The 15,427-nt window shown below is 41.1% G+C and overlaps 2 protein-coding genes across 2 annotated transcripts; both read right to left on the reverse strand.

The window, feature by feature from the left end:
• Window positions 1–2,043: 2,043 nt before the first annotated feature.
• tnfsf13b (TNF superfamily member 13b) lies at window positions 2,044–6,951 on the reverse strand. The gene is made up of 6 exons (XM_069663250.1): window positions 6,487–6,951; window positions 6,272–6,386; window positions 5,643–5,699; window positions 3,982–4,106; window positions 3,521–3,677; window positions 2,044–3,326 (listed from the first exon to the last, which is right to left on the reverse strand). The coding sequence occupies exons 1-6, from the start codon at window positions 6,709–6,711 to the stop codon at window positions 3,214–3,216; spliced, it is 792 nt and encodes a 263-aa protein (XP_069519351.1). The 5' UTR covers window positions 6,712–6,951; the 3' UTR covers window positions 2,044–3,213.
• Window positions 6,952–9,765: 2,814 nt separating this feature from the next.
• On the reverse strand, window positions 9,766–13,030 carry abhd13 (abhydrolase domain containing 13). Its single transcript, XM_069663122.1, has 2 exons — window positions 12,859–13,030; window positions 9,766–11,016 (listed from the first exon to the last, which is right to left on the reverse strand). Exon 2 carries the CDS (start codon window positions 10,980–10,982, stop codon window positions 9,927–9,929), a length of 1,056 nt encoding a protein of 351 aa, XP_069519223.1. The 5' UTR covers window positions 10,983–11,016; window positions 12,859–13,030; the 3' UTR covers window positions 9,766–9,926.
• Between the last annotated feature and the right edge of the window lie 2,397 nt (window positions 13,031–15,427).

Here is a 15,427-nt window from a genome sequence, read left to right on the forward strand (position 1 = left end):
TCTGTGCTCCCCTCTTCTCTCTTACCCTCCTCCTCCTCCTCGTCCTTCTTTTTCTCGAATGGTGTTTGTACAGCCGCCTGCTCTGTTTGCCAGATCATCAAAGAGCTCCTCTGACTTCCATTGGCTGTAGTACTCTAAGCTCGCTCTCTCTCCATTTCACCCTCTCTCTACTCTTCCGCTTGCTCTTCCCCTAATGGCAACTTCTTTCCATTAAGTCCATTTGAAATCTTTCTTTCTCTGCTTTCTATTTTAGACTCTCTCCCTCCCTCCCCCTGTGTGGGTCTCTCTTCTTGTCAAATGGAGCCATGACTCTGAGGGCAAAATGCCTGCTGAAGTAGTGACCACCCACTGGGCTTTGTCTAACTCTTTGGCCCAAGCGACAGAAGGCCTGTGTGTGTTTTTGTGTGTGTAAGAGTTAGACAGAGGGGGGAGGAACAGAAGAGACAGAGCAGCAGGTACGGGAGAAACCCAACGCCAAAATATATAAAAGTCATTTTCTTCAAAATTGTAAGTTCTGGCTGCAAAAATATCCAAATATTTCTCCCTATCTGGGTCAACATAGGGAGGCATTATGATACAGATGATGTAGTGAACAACATCCCTTTTAAAGGCCAAGTTGATTTAGATAATGCTGTTTTGCTTATGAGGCGTTAGGCCTGAGGAAAAAAACAAAACATTTTATTATTTCAAAGGGCAGTTTATGAGTCATAGTTTAAAATATAAATGTGTTTATCTGAATATTAATCATTGTTATACAACAGTTCCAACCAACTACTCTGATTGGATAAGAGGGATTCCATGAGTGGTGACGTAGAGAACAACATCACTGGGACTTTTCACTCTGTGTATCACTCCGCCTCAGCCAGGTGTTGTGAATACTGTTGATTAACATTACAGCAGACCGTCACTGCGTCCAAAACAGCATACTAACGTACTGCCTACTACATACTCAAACAGTATGTACTGCATACTGCTTACTAACCTGACTATCAGGATGCCGGTGGCATCATACTCAGAGCCGCCTTCTCCGTATCACATGACTTAATCGTCTACGTATGTCCCGTCTGATCTCCGGTCCATCTCCGCCATAGTAGAAGCCGAATAGCCGCAATGCATTTTGGGGCGGTTGAGTACAACCAGTGAGCTCCCGTTTCATACTCAAATATCCGGGCCGACAGTCTAGTATACATCCGGGTATTTCTCGCATACACAAAATTGCATACTATGACATGGGAACGCACGACATGCTCAATTTTACGTCACGGTTAGTATGATTTGTATGATTAGTATGCGGTTTCGGACACACCGCGTGTATGTCTACACTGATCAAGCTGGTACCTCTGAATCACACAGCAGACTCTTATTTCACTGGTTGAAACATACAGATACATGAAAACAGCTGATCTGTGGTAACCTGTATACAGAGTGCAGGAGAATGTTTGGGTTGCTTGGCAACAACAGTCCAGTTTCAGCTAAATTGTGGAACTAGTCGAGTTGGTGGAGCAAAAAATAATCTGTTGTTTTTTTCCTGTTTACTTCTGTTTGCCGCGTTTGTAACTATTGTAAAAAAGCAATACCACATGAGAGGGAGTGATGGTGTGACATTCAATTATCATCATCATCATGGCTGTGATTATCTGCGCTATGACCAAATCACAGCCGTGATGATATTCAGTACGTCACTCCCTCTCATGTGATATTGCTTAATTAGCGGTTTGGTTTTGCTCTTAGCCAACAGGCTAGTAAAGACTGAGTCGATTTCATGTCTTTGTACTGAAACATGACACACAGAAACCTGTAGTGAAAGATATTTCATGACTTTAATAAGCATTTGTGTAGAGAGATAAATATCACTTTATTCATATTATCCCATTATCTATGTTAATCTCATATGCCAAATGCATGCTAAATAATGTGACATAATTAAACTGGTTTTCATAGCAGTAAACTGTGTTCTAGTATAATGCTTTTCATCAGGAAATGTTTTAAAGTGTCAAACAAAAATAAAAAAACTTTTTCATAAAACAATTACCTTTAATTTTTCAGCAGAAGTTAAAAAACAACATAACATGACCATAGCATCATATAAACTCCATTGCAGATAACAGCAGCTGCCGTGTCATGCCTACTCGCTTCTATTCTAATATTCATTACTCCAGTTAAAGATCGTAGGTCTGCTATTTACATGGGATGTGATCTAATACAGTCTGGCGTGTTTAATGCCGACACACAACTGTGTAAAATGCGCAAAAGTGATGAATACATCATGCAGTCTTCTTTCTCAATGCCAACCTTTCAGCACCAGTCTCTTCGGCGACATCTCTTTGGCACATGATCAGCTCCCTGAAGATATCTATAATTCGTTAAGCACAGTAGTTGCCATTGTTGTGTTGCTCTTTATCAAGCTTACAAGTATGTAGATTCTCAACAGCAACTCCAACTGTACAATGATCATTTTGGCACCACATATTCCATGTAGGAGCCAAGATGTGTTTGTGTCAGCCCCAGGTGTACCTCTCCCTCTGCCTCCAGCTCAATGTAATATAAACTGAAGAATCATCAATTGAAGATATTACACAGTTTTCTCCAGGGACTTCAGGCATTACAAATTCATTGAGCAACGGCTCCTTTGAACGTGCACGTTGTTTTCTGCTTTTATCTAAAAATAGGAACTTTTCCCTGATTGCCACTGCTGCTGCTCAACCCTGGCACCATTTCTTTCTCTCTCTCTCATCGCACGCACAACCGCTTCCTTCTTGTGGCCAATAACGGAACGACAACCTCCCAGATTCCAGATGATGTCATCTCGTGCAAGACCTGTCACCTTGTTGCATGTGAATTTTCAATCGGTATGTATATAGGTTAAGTTAAATCTTTGCTTTAATCTATAAATCAGAACACTAGGGTTTATACTTCTGGAAATATTAGCACATATAGCTAGTGGAATCGTTCTGAATAATGCAACATGACAGAGAAGTGATCAAAGCTGTATAAAAATGACTTCAGTCACATCAGTAACCCATCTCCTCCGAGGCAGACCTCATCTTGTGTCTGTGATGATGTGAAGTCATGCCTCTTGAAGTAGGGTAGAAATGGACATGAAACAGCTGTAGCTATGAGGTGCATTTATTTAAAAGAGTAATGGCAGAACTGTCTTTGCTCCGTCCACTCCAACCACAAAAGCTTCCCTCTGGTGCAGAATCTGGCGATACATTAAGCCAGCTTGACGGCACCCAGGAAGGTATCTTCGCCGTCCATGGACACATTGGCTGTGGGACGAGGGATCAGCAACTCCAAGTGGTCTCCGACCTCCAGCTTTGCGATACCTGAGGGATGCACCATTCAGAAGTTTAGCTGCCATTTCCTGCCACAAACGGCCATCACACATACCAAACTAGCGACACACATATGCAGCCATTTCACACACACACTCTTGCTGTGGAGCTTGACTAAAGAGGTCTGACCTTTTGTTGTAAAAAGGGGTGAACATAGCTGGACATGAACACTGACACAGCCTCACCTCCTGTGTAGCAGGTGTTAAACGGGTCGTCCTCGTTCATATTCTGGATGCAGCGGAACAGGACCACATACTGAGGCTCGTCTCCCACCACATTCCTCTTCCTGCGGATCACCACGTGACCCATTGCCTGGCCCAAGTAGCTGTCCATGTAGAAGACCTGGGCGCATCAGAGACACTGACTTAGATCTATGACGTGTGGCACAGGCATGCGTTTCATCATGTATAAACAGTCTAAGCATTTGCTGCTTCATTTATTACGCATGCAACATTTGCATTTCCTCTTCTTTATCTGACCTTTCTTCAAGGTCTGTTAACCAACTGCCTGCATTGATGAAGCACAACCTCTTTTTTCAGCTATGTATGTAGACCTGCTCCCCTCCTGTGTGAAATGTGGTGATTTGCAAACAGACTAGCAGCGCCCTCCTGTGGCAAAAAGATTAAATGACAGCAAAGCGACCAACCTGACTGTACACAAAGTAGAAGCCCTCCTCTCTGACTATCATGCTGTCTCCGTCTGCCTCCAGGGCTGCTCCTCTCCTCAGCCCAGTCCGCCAGGGAATGCCTGTGTGCGGCTCTGAGGTAAATTCTGATTCAGGAGACAAGAATGTTTTAGAAGACATGTTGAAACATAAGCAAGGAAACTACCCACTACTGTTGGGGAAAATTCAATTTTGTATATACAACAATAAAACAACAGTTAGTTCTGACCAAGTCATCTGATTGGATAAGAGGCATTCCATTGTGCTGATTTAGAGAACTGGGACTTTTCACTCTGTGTATCGCTCCGCCTCGTCCAGGTGTTCTGAATACTGTTTATAAACATTACAGCGGACTGTGTATGTCTACATGGATCAAGCTGCTCTGAATCACACAGCAGACTCTTATTTCACTGGTTGAAACATACAGATGCATGATAAAAAAAAACAGCTGATCTGTGGTAACCTGTAGACACAGCCTGTAGTAGGTTGCTTGGCCCTCCAGTTTCAGTTAAGTTGTGGAGCTAGCAAAAAGTAATCTGCTGTTGATTTTTACTACTATTTACTTGTATAACTGTTGTATGAAAGCATGACCACACGAGGGAGTGATGTTATACTGAATGTCAGCACTGCTGTGATTCGATCGTAGCGGCCTCGTGCTGCTGATAATAAGTTCAAACCAAGTAGTTTGATTAGTCGAGAAGCATTCCATGAGGGCTGCTATAGAGTACAACAGCACTGGAACTTTAACTACAGGTATAACTTTCTGGTACTAACTGTCAGGTTTTCTGAATGCTGTTAATTAATGTTACATGGTTAGCAGTACAGATAACTGTCATTGTCTAGATTGTTGCAAACTTTTCACTGCAAAGGAATTGTCGCATTTAGACATACAAATAGCAACTATGCAGGAGAATGTTTATATGTTGAAAAGAGCCCAGTTTCAGCCTTGTTATATTTGCAGAGCCAAAATCTCTGTCTCTATATAAGTAAAAAAACTAGTAGTACGATTGTATAAAAGCAATATCACACTCGATGTCATGCTGTTATGCCAAATCTTTGGCATATAACAGCACTCCCTCTTGTGTGTTATTCCTTGTATATACATTTTGGTGCAAAATATATTTAGACCTTTAAAGTTGACATTAAAGTGATAATCTCGAATTTCTCAGTTTCGTTCTATTTGGCGGCCCCTAATGGCGATGAAAGGCAATTATGGCCGCATACGTCCCAGATAACCAGACGTCCACGGTTGGCTCCGGTTGTAACTCTTGATTTTCCTCGCTGACGGTCGCTTTCCTTTTTAGACTGTTTGCCTCCATCTGAGCGTCGAATTTGTTTCTTTTTCTTTGGATTTTCACTTATTTCTGAAGTTGTATCTGTAGTCATCGATCTTTCTTTGTTTGTTCAGCCATAGTAGATTACTGTTTACTCGCAACCCTTGCAGAGACCGGAAAAGCAGCCGCTTAGCTCCGCCTACCCTCTCTGGCAGACCAACCACTGCTGGCTGATGGAAAACGCGTCACTAACTGGGCGCTGCTTATGATTTTTTTTCCGTGAAAGTCGCCACAGACACCCAGTCTATAATAATACTACATACTGCAAATGCAAAGACTAGAGAGTGAATTATGTCATGCATACTGCACCTTTGCTGAAGGTTTTCCTGCTGTTGCTTGCCAGCAGCTGCAGGCAAGGCTGAGAAACTGAAAAGATAAATTCAGACAAGTTAAAACCTACAACCTGCACATTGCTTATTTGATGGCTGCCTCTCTTTTCCATTCCTCTCCTAACTTCCCCCCCTTTTTATGTGGCGCCAGCCCTCTGCAGCAGCATACTGTAAATATTGCACCCCAGGGACTTTGAAATAGCTTCAGCTGATGGTGAGATCATTATAGATGCTTCCATTTCCTCACTGCATCAGACTTCTTATTTTTTAGGTGGTTAAAAACAAAGCTGATGAGTCACTCACAAGTTACTTTTTAAATGAGACAGTGTTGTGAGTGAGTTTTCCTTCCCTAAATCAATAGTCAAAGCTAAATAATAACAGCAATCTTGACTTGGCTTGAAAATGCCAAAGGAAATATCCTATACTATTACTCTTGGAAATCTAGAATATTCAATAAAGAAGGATGGAAGACTTTAGTAACAAAGACAAATGTCACCATTCACTGTGTGTATATTACACACTTCTTGCACTGCAGGCAAACAAAGAAGCTTCTAACTGCATCCTACTGTATACATTTAGGGTGAACTGTCAACTTAAATTGCAGCCTACCATTAGGCTCTACTCCAGAGGCCGATCTTCTCCTCCTAGTCAGGGTGAAAGTATGTTTAGACCCAGTTTGGTTCTGGGGCTCTTGGCTGCTTCTCCTGCTTCTGATATGCTCAGTCTGAACAGAAACAGTAAAGAAAACAGTACATGCTGAAAAACATTCTCTACAATCCTGTGCTGATGTGATTATTTGAAAGGACTAGCTAGTTTTCTCTTACCTGGCTTGCATGTTTGGACTCTCTTCCTCCCTCCTCTCTTCTGCGACAGACCTCTGATTTTAGCCCCTCCACCTCGGCTCTGAGAGCCATGAGCTGGTGCAGGGACAAAACTGAAAGAGACGAGGAGGTGACAGCAGCGAGTGTCAGCAGGAAAATTGGCCAGGATAGTCTCCCTTCTACTGCCTTTTGTTCTGTCATTGGCTCAACATCTGTCAAAACTGCCATCCCAGGACCAGAGCTTACACTGGCAGCATGACTGCTCTATTGCCTGAACTTGGCTGCTTCTGTCGACGGTGCTGTCTCTAGAGCCTCCAGCTTTAACTTCGCTCCAGTCTTACAGCTCCAGTGATTTCCCAAACTTTCGGTTTTGTCCTTCAGTGGCCGCTTCCAGTGTAGTCTGACGGACTACGCACAATGAATACAGTACAAAAAAGGGCAAAACAGCTTCCCCCTTGTTGTTCCGCCTCAGCTAACCACACACAGTTCCTGCCTGACCAGCAGCCCTGACAAAACTCTCTCTCCTTCTCTTCATCTTAATCCTTAAAAGTGATTTAAAGCCATCTCAGCCTCTCCACATTGTTTTAGTGAGAGAGCGCAGGGAGGACAAGTCTGGCAGTTGGATGAGTGATAGTCTGGTGGACTAATAGGGGGAAATCCGACTAAGAATGAGACATAGACATCATTGACACAATAACATTTAAATTTGACAGCTAGTAAGACAACACGTTTAAAAAACGGAAGTGCAAGAAGAACCACAATTTTACCATAACAAAAAAAACTACACAGGATATACAAAGTGAAGGGATCCAGAGTGAAATAAATTACTTTGTAAGAGCTTTAGAAAAAGCTTGTTTACAAGTAAATCAATCAAGACAAGCCGTTTTAATGTATCAATTTATTGCATGTTACAGTACAGAAAATAGAAAGTGAAAATGTGTGCTTACAAAAGAAGTCATTGACATTGTTTTAAAATAGAAAAGAAAGTACTCATGAATGGAAAATCCCACAAACTGATTTCTTCGTACTGAAGTTAAAGATGAATCATTCAGATGTCTGACTGTACAAATACCCACCACAGTGTTTCCTCAATGTGGATTCGTCACCGTAGATGATCACAAGACATGTCAACACTGTGCAGGTTATTACAGAAATTTACCACAACTCAATGTCATCACATGCCGGCTTCTCAATGCAAATTAAAAATAATACCAACAGCACTCAATCCACTTTAGTCACAATCATGTGAACATATCAAATATGTTCCATAGTGCACGAAACCTTTTCAATGATTTTCTTTGTAAATAAAAATTAGACATTCAGTTTAGTTCTGTTTCCTTCCATCGACAGGGACTGATGGACAGTAACAATACATTATGTTGGACTAAACCCCAGTATTCTAGTTATTATTTTGATTAAGGACATCCATTAAAACAATAAATCAAGTGTATGATAAAAAAGTCCACAACTTTTTTTGAACGAAGAGAAGGTGCAATGCAAGTGTGTAAAACAAAGCCAACTAAATGTTTATTCACACGGTTGCGAAATGTGCTCTATCAACACATGATGGGCAGAAAATGAAACACAGTTTATGGATATGATATAATACGAAAATGCCTGAAAGTCACACAAAAAGGAGAAAAGACTGTCTATACATTATTTCTTTAAAAGCACACTTGTATTCAGAACCACACTTTACATTCATAGTAAGCCCATTGTTCAAGTTGATATCACACTGACACAAACAAATTCGGTCTTTGACGTTTGTTACATTTTGTTGAGCGTACTGTTTACAAACAGTATGAAATATGGCTAAAGAGATCTGTATTCGAATGGCTTTGATACAACTGCAGTGCAGCATGCTGCATTTGGAAAGCAAGAGCAGACAACAGTGTCGTCGCGCTCCGCTCCACCCCCTGGAAGACGTGCAGAAAGGTTAATTAGCTCGTTAAAAGCCCTCCAAGTGAATAAAGCCATTTTGCCAGAAACGCATGGGATGAGAACTGAGTATCTTCAGATTATCAATGATAATGCTGATGACACTAGCAACAAGTAATCACTGCATTAGGTGGTCATTATATTAAGATCTCAATGGGGTAGGTTCACATGTCCATAGAAAAGTATGTTGAAAGAGTTATCATTCCACATGTCTGTACCTACCCATGGGAGGTCTCTGCCCAGTGTGACTGAAGTGTTGATCTGGCATGAAATCTAAATTCCTCTTACTGTGTAGTAATAAAGTTCAATGAGAGTTAATCTGACTTTCACAACATCTTTTTCTTTGGAATTCATCAGAATGTTTCCTTGCTGTACTGAATGGAGGGAAAAAACACACACAGAGGACATTGTCTACTCATGATCAGTTGAGCCTCTGTATTTCGTCCCCGAACTCATTGAAACAGAACTCTTTTCCAAGTCAAAACAGACATTACACAAAGCAATAACTCTTTCAGTATACATATGGACATGTATTGTACTGAGACAGTAATCTGACACCATCCTTTAATGACAAAGCACACACAGAGCAAATGTTATAGAAGCCAACTTAAGCCAATCCAGTGTGTCGGTTGTGTTTGAACAGATAAAAGTTGGAGGGAAAATATCTTGCAGCTTGTCCCAATCACACTGAAACAGAGTCTGACAGGAAATACGATTTCAACAACTTATTTCTGATTAGCAGAAGCAGAAGTATCTTACTGACCGCTTTATCAGCCAGCATGTTTTGGCTGAAGATAAGAAATAAACAGAAAAATTATTTTGTGCCAAGAAGAAAAAAAAAAACGTATATATAAATATGAATAACAACAATGTCATGACAAGCCAAGCTGCTGCCAGTACTCTTTATATTAATGATCCTCACTAAAGGGGAGAGAAGAAAGTTTTGTTAGCCCACATGACGAACACAAAAAAAAAGTTCAATGTATTAAAAAGTTTATATATATATACACAGAGGCCTACATACTGTCAGTGTGTCATGTTTTATATCAGAAGAGATGTCGTTATAGTTCCTGTACTAATTGGTTTTCACTGAATTATTATAGGTCCTCTTTAGTACTCTGAGCAACTGTTTCACTCATTTTAATCTGTTTCAGTAAACCCATAACAGCTTATTCTTTCATGGCTGTGACACGTCTTGCAGCGTGGGCATGTATGTTCTGGCTTCATTCATAAAAAGGTCATAAATACATGCATTCATAGCTGCAACACAAAATAATCCATGAGGGCATTTTACCCTCTCATAAAATCTCCAAATAGTTAAATCATTTCAACAGTATGTTACATTTAGGTAAAAAGAGTGAAATAAGATAAGAACCCAAAAAAGCATCAAAAAATGTACATTCTTTCCAAAAAATCTATGAAGTCCATCCGATCAATTTCCACAACAGCCTTCACCTCCTTCAGCCCATGACCTGAAGAAAACAGTCAGTCCATGACTGTATTATTCAGATGATGGTGACACTGGCTGTGGGCTGAGCGCTCTCCTCATGGGCGTGGCTCTTCAGCAGGTCTTTCATGAACTGCTCCAGAGCAGCGAAGTAGCCCTGACACTGCCACGTGTCGTTGTGTGTGCCCTCTGGAAAGATAGCCAGGCGCTTAGTCCGCGCAGGAGACAGCTCATAAAGTTGTTTCATCATGACTGGTGGGATGAGCTGGTCCGACAGACCGGACACAAACAGCGAGGGCATGCGGCACAGCGCTACCTGCCGATAGGACAGGAACTGATTCCTGTAGCACCACAGGGGCAGCAGCCGCATGGGCATGAAGGAGAAGAGTGTTGCTGCCATGTGGGGGATGCTGAGGAAGGTGTTTTCAACAATAATGGCTGCAACACGGTGAGGGTTGACTGACGCCAAGCGAACAGCCACAGCGCCCCCCAGTGATCGGCCAAACAGAACCACTTTTGTCTTGTCCAGATCAGGACGGGTCATGACATAGTCCAGTGTGGCCTCAGCATCCAGGTACAGCCCGTCCTCACTGGGCTCCCCTTCACTCTTTCCATAGCCACGGTAGTCCACCAGCACCACGTTGGCTTTCAGATTGACCAGCATCAGCAGGGCGTTTGGCACCCTGTGACCAATATTACCGGCATTACCGTGGAAATAAAGGATTGTAGGTGTAGCAGAGGAAGTGGGGCTGCTTTGATTGCCAGGGGTGACTCCAGGTGGCGTGTCGCCTCCCGTGTAGCGAAGCAGGATGAGGTTGAGCTTCACGCCGTCCTTGGTGCGGATGTACACATTCTCATGTGGGATTCCTGTTGGCATGGGAACATAAAGGCGAGAGGAGGAGGGCTGGTCGGGGAAGTAGAGGAGCACGTCCTGGAACTTGTAGAGGATGCCGGCCACAGAGGCTAGGATGAGAGCTAGGAGGAAGAATCCCCCGTACAGGTGAAAGGTGAGGATGAGGGCCAAAAGGGAGACTCGACAAGCGCCCCAGGACCAGGAGGCCAGAGTCAGAGTGCAACGCTCCACTGCCCCCCACAGCCTCCAGGGCTTCTCCATGGCTACGCAAGAGCTGAGTCACACGACGCACACTCTGCAAATACAGACAGAACCACAGAGGAGTACAAGGGAGAGAAAGGAACGTGGTTATATATACATGTAAACAAATAGTTTTCAAAGTATTCAATAAACAAACACAAATTATGAATTCAAAAATACATTACACAAAACATCTGTCCAGCATCTGTACATAATAATGCACAATAAGTTCATTATCAATAGGTAAAAAGTTTAATGATGGTTATAAATCTTTTATATAACAATCAAATAACCAAATGATCATTGGTGTCAGAAAGAGGAAAAACACGAAATTCACACATTTCAGGATCCATCTGGTATTCTTATGCAAGAAATGACTGTAAATAGCCACCCAATAATTTTGTACTAAATAAGGTTAGTGGAATGGATTCCTGTTTATTCAAAATGATGTCTATACTGTCACTGCCAGCTAGCTGCAGGTTAGCTCAATAACAGTCTGTTCTATTTTTGTAAGTTACATAAATGTATTTAAAGAGCCACAAGCATTAGAAGGAAATGAACAAAACTTCAAATAGTTAAAGGTGTTTAAGGGAATCACTGAAAACTTATTTCAACCCACTATAATACTATTTATACTATTAACTTGTTATGAAACAGTCTCAGATTGTTTCTTATGCCCTTTATATGACGTACAATAGAAAACCAGACCATAAGCTGTACTGATGGTAAATATATCTTTCTCTATAGTTATTTTTAAAGCCTGTCAACACTGTCACTGGGTCTGATGTGATAAAGGGTTTTACAGCATACAGACCAAAGACCCTTAAGACCTGTTTAAATTCAGCAAAAACACCATTTCACCAAAATCTACACAAAATTCTTTATGGTCTTTATACTGTAGCTGCTTCAGTTATTCTTTGTCTATACACACGTTTGCTTCACCAGCAAAATGTGATTTTCTGAAACAACTCTATTATTTGAATACATATCTGATCAGGTGCAAGGCTAGTGTGAGACTAACTTTACTGTCTCACAGGAGGGCACTAATTATTTTACTGAGGTAGATATAACACTGAAGTAAAACATAATCCCTTTGAAGCACAGGCCTTTACATATTAAATGGGTAATGCCCCCTTAACTAAAAAGCCCTGTGTGGGACTGATTCTGCCTCTCCAACCTTTCAGCTACTGGGAGCGGCAACATGATTTCCATCCTGTCCATCCAACCGCCTTTCAATTGCAAACAGTCCCAACCATTGGCTGCATACAGTTTATGGTTGGGACTGCACCTGCAGACCTCAACTTAACCTACTCAGTAGAGGGCTGAGTAGAAACAGAAGTAGCTAATACGAGCTGTTGTTTGGCTCTATGCGACCAGGATTGGGCAACCAATGAAGGGAACACGACAACTTAACGTTAATCATGCATAACGTTAACGGGCAAGCTGTTGGTTCTTTTGCAAATATAACAAGAAAAATAAAGGTGTGTACCCCACCCACAATGCAAAGATGGTGACAGCTGCTGCCAGCCTGGAGAAATTTCACACACTGGTAGCCACTACTGTCGCTGAAAGTGCTTTGACAGTTAGCGTTAGCTAGCTAACGTTAACTTACGTTTAACGTTACCGGCAGCTTCACAATGCACTGAATCGATAGACTGTCAAAAAAAGCTATCAAATCACAGACTGGTGAAACACCGAGCTTCGAAGTTACGGACCATTAGACCAAGTTAAGCACAATTAAAATAAACGTTAGCTAGCTACGAGTTAGCTCAGTAACAAACATGCTAACTAACAAGCTATCATTTGCTCCTATAGCTGCTGTTGCTAACAGCACTCTACAGCGTTTTAACTTAGCCACCTATATTTTCAGAGGTTGGTAAGGTAGCCACATACTCACCCTTCTCTCATTTTTAGCGCCTCAGCTGCTTGAAATTTTAACAAAATAGCAACACACAGACAGCACGGCCACTGTCATTCAGCTCTGTAGCAGGTAACTAAATTACAGTGAAAGTTAACTGGTGACAACGGAAGGTGAGTAACTGTCAGCACGAACCGGCGAAGCTAGCTCATGTTACACAGCTGGTTAGCATTACTAGTGTATCTGTCAAGAGTTCCGTGTTGGGCTTAGCACAAGAAACAAGGTTCCGCCCAAAACCCGTCTTCTCCTTCGTCTTCTTCTTTTACTTATACGAGGTTTAACGGCAGCTGGCATCCTTTCGCTTGCATTACTGCCATCCTCTGGAGTTAGTCCACTCCTACAGCTAACAGCTGAGCAAATACAGTATCTTTCCCCAGCCAAATCTTTACAATCTCTCTGATTTATATTTCCAGCAAATAATAGGCGATTACAATACGATTATTGTATCTGGGGGTGTTTACAAAAGCCAGTTGGGTGCTTCTCAATCCTGTCAATCCTTTTCTTAGTTTAGCCATTATTGCGTACTTCTTTCCATTTTCCCCCCCTTTAATACCCAATCAGTTTTGAAGTGAATGTTATTCTGTATTTCTTGATTCTGGTGTGGTTCTCTAAAGCTTTTCTTCATTGTCTTTCTCTCCTATTTTAAAAGTTTAATACAGATGTCTGTTTTCTTTTGTAGCAGCTTGTTTGGCTAGTTTGTCCACTTTCTCGTTATTAGCCATTAGAGTGCCATTAGAATTAATTCAAATGAATGTGACCCTCCCCTGTCTGGCCAAAACTTGATTTTGGTGGTTTGTCTCATTCTTAGAGTGGGTTGGAGCACTTTCATAGTTGGGCCACTATCTACAAATCCAATATATTGCACAACACTGCATTTGAAGATCTTATTTATTTTATAGTGGTTTTTTTTTTTTTTTTAATTACACTAACATCCAGTTTGTACAAATACAACTGAAACCATGAATAGATTACTCAGTTAGTCATTTCACAGGAAACTGTTTTCATGATCATTTCATAATCCGATTTATTTCCAAGAATTCATTACATAACACTTTGCCTTGGTCAGATGTCGGCCATGCATAGATTAACTTAAAGAACGAATAATAGTAAGGAAATACAGACATTTATTTAAATACGTTTCAGCTTTAAAAGTGTTATATGCCTTTTTAGCTGAATCATTTTAATAGTATAACAGTCAGGAGACATTTTACTTCATTGTATAATTAAAGTAACTTTTCCTGATAGTACCCATAGTTTTTCTTATGTTACATTTTCAATGCAGGAATTTGTTTTATTAATGAACAAAGTGAGATTAGTACTTTTACTCAAGTAAAGTTTATAAATTGGACTACTTTCTCCAGCACTATTTTGCACAAACATGTGAATTGCTTATTGCTCCTATACATTTTCAAAGAGCTCAGACCCATCTAATCCTTCAAGTGCATATTTTCAAGATGTAATAATTATATATATTTATAGATAAATAGAATATATATTACGACTCCTCTTAAAACAGAAATGTCTCAACTACCTCCAGATTTTTGCCTTGAAAAAAATAAAATAATTCCGACCCCATTGATTAAACATCTATCATAAAGGGAGCAGCAATTACTACAAATGTCTCATGTCTATCGTATCATATTAATAATGCTGTGTAATGCACAACAAAGCACAGTCTTCTGATTTAAACTTTAGTTATCATCAGTGCACGTGCTATTAGATTTTTGACCACCAGGTGGTGCTCTTGTGAAGAATATAATCCAGATATTCACCAAGTGCAGATTGAGTTTACAGGTTTAGATTAAAGTCACCACTTTACAGTTGCTGGAATACTTCATGAACAACAATGCTGTTTTATGGAGCACCAATAGACAGATGAATGTAGCATGACATGCAGCCACGTGAAACTTTTTTCATGATCTTATTTGATGTCTATGTTGCTTTCCAAGAATCAGCACTGTCCACTAAAAAACGCCCAAGAAAAGAGTTTCTCAGAAGCCTGTTTCCTCAATCATCATCCTCATAAAGAGGACATGTTGACAGCCTGCTGCTGTGATCTCAACTGCAGACTATAAGAAATGCTGTTTTTATGTGTTGGTGGAGAATTGACACATCTCCACCAACACATCACACCTCCAAAAGTGGGTCAAATTGTAGATGTGACAGCAATAACACTCCGGGCTGCTGGCAGCAGGGTGCTGAGAGAAATGTCATTGAATGAATTGTCCCTCCGTGAAAGAACAGGAAGGACAGAAACCTGCACACAACATTCATCCTTGTTCCTGTTTACCTGCAGAATGACTCTGCCGTGGCTCTGACAATAAGGTGTAGTCATCAAAACGCACAAAGGCGGGATTATGAGTGATTGACTGTGGCGCTGATTTGGACTGTTTGTAGGCTGGCGAAGACTTTTACCTATAAACACGCAATCAGAAAAATACGACTATAAAAACAGCTTAAGGCTTGTTGAGTATCACATGCTGATGTCTTTCCCTTTTGCTAGGCTGCTATTAGTATTTCCGTATTTAACATCTTGCTCACTCTCAGT

Source organism: Semicossyphus pulcher, unplaced genomic scaffold (assembly GCF_022749685.1).
Source record: "Semicossyphus pulcher isolate SPU_LCO1_2020_fin unplaced genomic scaffold, fSemPul1.0.p SCAF_15, whole genome shotgun sequence".
Taxonomy (NCBI): Eukaryota; Metazoa; Chordata; class Actinopteri; order Labriformes; family Labridae; genus Semicossyphus; species Semicossyphus pulcher.

Bases quoted from the DNA above. Each gene is read 5' to 3' on its own strand.
- abhd13 (XM_069663122.1), bottom strand. From the start codon at position 10,982: ATGGAGAAGCCCTGGAGGCTGTGGGGGGCAGTGGAGCGTTGCACTCTG.
- tnfsf13b (XM_069663250.1), bottom strand. From the start codon at position 6,711: ATGGCAGTTTTGACAGATGTTGAGCCAATGACAGAACAAAAGGCAGTA. The intron at 3,678-3,981 runs GTTGGTCGCTTT...TGATGCGCCCAG, and splicing joins TCTACTTTGTGTACAGTCAG to GTCTTCTACATGGACAGCTA. The intron at 3,327-3,520 runs GTGAGGCTGTGT...TGCATCCCTCAG, and splicing joins TAACACCTGCTACACAGGAG to GTATCGCAAAGCTGGAGGTC.